Here is a 4,292-nt window from a genome sequence, read left to right as displayed (position 1 = left end):
GCTGAAACCATAAACCTGACCCTCAGAAACTTTAAAGGTTCCATGTTTGCTGATCCTGAACCAGGTGAAGGTTCTGACATGAGGCTTGGCTCTGCTGGAGCAGCTCAGCTCCACCCTGCTACCTGCTGACACCAAACCTGATGGACTGATGGATGCTGAGGTGTCTTTAGGAGCATCTGAGGAAAACAGGACACACATGAAGTTTATTGATCAGAAACAGCTGAAGCACCACGAGCCGACAGGGTCACTTACAGGATAACACTGAGAGTCAGATTTGTTTGCGCAGTTTTATGTTTTCCTTCATTCCCAAGATATCTGACAGAACATGTGATGTTGGATTCATCATGTGTGTCTGACAGAGTCGTGTTCTCCTGGATTTTACTTGTAAAGGTTCCATCTGGGTTTGTCTCTGTTTGTCTCTGAGAGTCTTGTTGGAGACTCCAGGTGAGTTCAGGAGGTGAGAGTGGACAGGGAGTCCAAGCTGAGCAGCTGATAGAGACAGACTCCTTCTCCTTCAGATCCTTCACATCACCTGAGATGTTGATGCTGGGACTCCAAGCAGTATCTGGGATTAATAAACGAATGCTGATGACTGCAGATTCTTTAAAACTACCTCTAAAACTCTGATAATACAGTGGCTTGCAAAAGTATTCATACTCCTTGAAATTTTCCATATTGTTTCACATTATATCCATCCATTTTCTTCCTCTTATCCAGGGTCAGGTCGTGGGGGCAGCAGCCTAACTAGAGAGACCCAGTCTTCCCTCTCTCCAGCCACTTGGACCACCCCCTCTGGGAGAATCCCAAGGTATTCCCAGGCCAGTTGAGAAACATAGTCCCTCCAGCGAGTCCCAGGTCTTCATCTGGGTCTCCTCCCAGTGGGATGTGCCCAGAACACCTCACCAGGGAGGCGTCCAGGAGGCTTCCTTACCAGATGCCCAAGCCACCTTAAAAAATGGCTCCTCTCGATGTGGAGGAGCAGCGGCTCTACTCTGAGTTGTCCACCTAAACCTACCAATACAACGCTGTCCACCTAAACTTACCAATACAAGGCCATCCACATAAACCTACTAAGACAACGCCATCCACCTAAACCTACTAAGACAACGCCATCCACCTAAACCTAACAAGACAAGGCCATCCACATAATTCCACCAAGACAACGCCATCCACATAAACCTACTAAGACAACGCCATCCACCTAAACCTAACAAGACAAGGCCATCCACATAATTCCACCAAGACAAGGCCATCCACCTAAACCTAACAAGACAAGGCCATCCACATAATTCCACCAAGACAAGGCCATCCACCTAAACCTACCAAGACAAGGCCGTCCACATAAACCTACCAAGACAAGGCCATCCACCTAAACCTACCAAGACAACGCTGTCCACCTAAACCTACCAAGACTAGGCCGTCCACATAAACCTACCAAGACTAGGCCGTCCACCTAAACCTACCAAGACAAGGCCATCCACCTAAACCTACCAAGACAAGGCCATCTACCTACACCTACTAAGACAAGGCCATCCACTTAAACCTACCAAGACTAGGCTGTCCACCTAAACCTACCAAGACAACACCGTCCACCTAAACCTACCAAGACAAGGCCATCCACATAATTCTACCAAGACAAGGTCATCCACCTAAATCTACCAAGACAATGCCTTCTACCTAAACCTACTAAGACAACGCCATCCACCTAAACCTACCAAGGAGAGCACTAATCAGAGATGCAGCCCATAGGCCCATGGTAACTCTGGTGACAAAATGCAGAGATCCACAGGTCAGGTGGGAGAATCTGTCCACAGGACAGCTATTAGTCATGCTCTGCACAAATGTGCTCTTTATGGAAGAGTGGCAGTAAGAAACCTTTGTTAGAAGAAAACCACAATACAGTAAACCATGTGGGGGATACAGCAATGTTCAAGGTGTTCTGGTTGGATGACACCAAAATTGGTCGTTTTGGCCAAAATGCAAAACGCTATGCGTGTTAGAGAATTACTCTTTCTGAACACACTATCCCCACTGTCAAACGTAGTGGTGGCAGCATCATGATCTGGAGGTGCTTCTCTTCAGMAGGGACAGGGAAGATGTTCAGAGTTAATGGAAAGATGGATGGAGCCAAGTACAGGGCAAGCTCAGAAGAAAACCTGTTGGAGTCTGCAAAAGACTTGAGACTGGGGCGGAGCTTCACCTTCCAGCAGGACAATTAAGCCAGAGCTACAATGGAATGGTTTAAAACCAAACATATTAATGTGTTGGAATGGCCCATCAAAATCCAGACCTAACCCAATCCAGAATTAGTGGCAAGATCTAATCTGGCTGAACTTGAACTGTTTTGCAAAACTTTCAGACACTAGATGTGCAAAGCTKGTGGAGACATACCCTAAAAGACTTTCAGGTGGAATTGCAGCAAAGTGTGGTTCCACAAAGTATTATACTTTTGCACACCACACTTTTCTGTTGTAAAAAATATTTTGAATCATGCATATATATATATTTTTTTCCACTTCACATTGTATACCTCTCTGTGTTGGTCTTTCACAATAAATTCAATATATGTGTTAGTGGCTATAGTGTGACAAAATATGGAAAAGTTCAAGGGGTGTGAATACTTTTGCAAGCTACTGTACTGTATATTAAAACTTGAATTTCATGCATTAATAACTGACTTGACTTTTAACAACGTCAGGATGTATAAAGTTTTCAGTTACAGTCATACAGATATTAACATAAAGTTTCTCACCTCTCACATTAATTTGAAGAGAATCACAACCAGCTGTTGCTTTTAATGGATCATTCTCAACTCTGAAGTAGTAACTGTTTGTATAACTCTGGGTGAGGTTAGAAAACAAAGTGGTGCAGTTTTTCTGACTCAGGTCTCCAGTTATATTCATTGGATAGATGTTAACTGATTTACTGCTGTTGTAAACTGTATTTTCTATTTCCCATTGGTTGTCCTTGATCCACACTCCAACAACTTTTCTTTTACCATCAAACTCAACTGAGTTACTTCTCTTAGCACTGAAGCTACACGGGATGTGTAAACAAGATCCACTCAGACCCTGCAGGGTTTTTGGTGAATTCATGAAGAGAATTATATCACGACAACCATCCTGTAAAGTGCCTGTAAAACCAGAGTTAGAATTTAATTAAAATAAGAAAATGAMAAAATCATTAACTCCAGCTGTCATACGCTGGTTCTTTATTTCTACCACCAATAGCTTCAGTGTAAAACCTTATTTACACAAATACTAAAGATGGTAAACAGCTAAACTGAGACAACTTACCAGATTTAAAAAGAACACTCAGTAACAAGATGTTGATCATAAATTTCACCCACATGATTGATTTAATCCCCTGTGGGGAGAAATACAGGTAAATTCTCTGATTTTATAAAATTGTTGCATCTTAAAACATGACAAAAAGAAAAAAACTCAGTGAAATCTATGAATTCTTACCAGAGGTTGCCTTGTATCTGTAGAAATAAATTTTAAATAAAGGAAAATTCCAGCTTTCAGCCGCTCTGTGACCGTCTAACCGAAGTGCTTCTCTTGCCTGTAATAAGAYTGCTCAGCATCCCGTAAAGAAGGGAAGTTGTTGCACTTCTCTAAATAACAATGTTGTGAAATTATGTCTGTGCACTTTAGATTTTTTTGTTCTCTGATTCAAAGCATTTAAAATAAAAAAATAACTTTACATCTTCAATATCGTCACCTACTTCAAATAAATRCCTAACTGATTTTTTTCYGAGTTTTTCAAGAAACAGAAAGAGWCATAGGTTCAGTTTTTGTCAAAGTTTCTTAACAGTCATTATTTGTACTTCCTCTATCATTCGCTCTGAGGCAATTATTTAAAGAAGACAATGATGCAACAAAGTACAAGCTGAAGAGGGTGTCACACAAGGATGGAAAATATTACGTTTTTTAAATTTTGTTACGGAYTGATATTTGTGCAAGAGTTTTAACRAGCTTGCTAGTTTACATCTACAGCTGATCGACTTTAAACAACAAACACAAAAGTTAATTTAAAAGATATTGTGTCTGTTCAGATTTCTGGGGTGGAAACAACACGAACGGTAAGTAAAAAAATAGAAGAGTTTTATTTTGAAAGGAGGAACTAGATATGATCAAACATTATAAGAGGAAGTAAAAGGGGGTTGAGGACTGTCCAGTTAATTTGTAATTACAGCGGGTAAAATAAGTATTGAACACGTCACCATTTTTCTCAGTAAATATATTACTAGAGGTGCTAATGACATGAAATTTTCACCAGATGTTGGTAAC

General features: G+C 41.0%; 1 protein-coding gene across 1 annotated transcript in view; it reads right to left on the bottom strand.

Annotated features, from left to right (window-relative positions):
• Positions 1 to 3,366, bottom strand: part of LOC106530845 (sialic acid-binding Ig-like lectin 7) — a gene marked incomplete in the record, with an annotated part of 6,027 nt that extends 2,661 nt beyond the window's left edge. The window contains 3 exon segments of the mRNA XM_014026555.1: positions 341 to 565; positions 2,753 to 3,133; positions 3,297 to 3,366. Of these exon segments, the coding sequence (XP_013882009.1) occupies positions 341 to 565; positions 2,753 to 3,133; positions 3,297 to 3,351 (661 nt within the window).
• Positions 3,367 to 4,292: the final 926 nt, after the last annotated feature.

This window comes from Austrofundulus limnaeus, unplaced genomic scaffold (assembly GCF_001266775.1).
Source record: "Austrofundulus limnaeus strain Quisiro unplaced genomic scaffold, Austrofundulus_limnaeus-1.0 Scaffold567, whole genome shotgun sequence".
Taxonomy (NCBI): Eukaryota; Metazoa; Chordata; class Actinopteri; order Cyprinodontiformes; family Rivulidae; genus Austrofundulus; species Austrofundulus limnaeus.
This window is presented reverse-complemented; position numbering and strand designations above follow the sequence as displayed.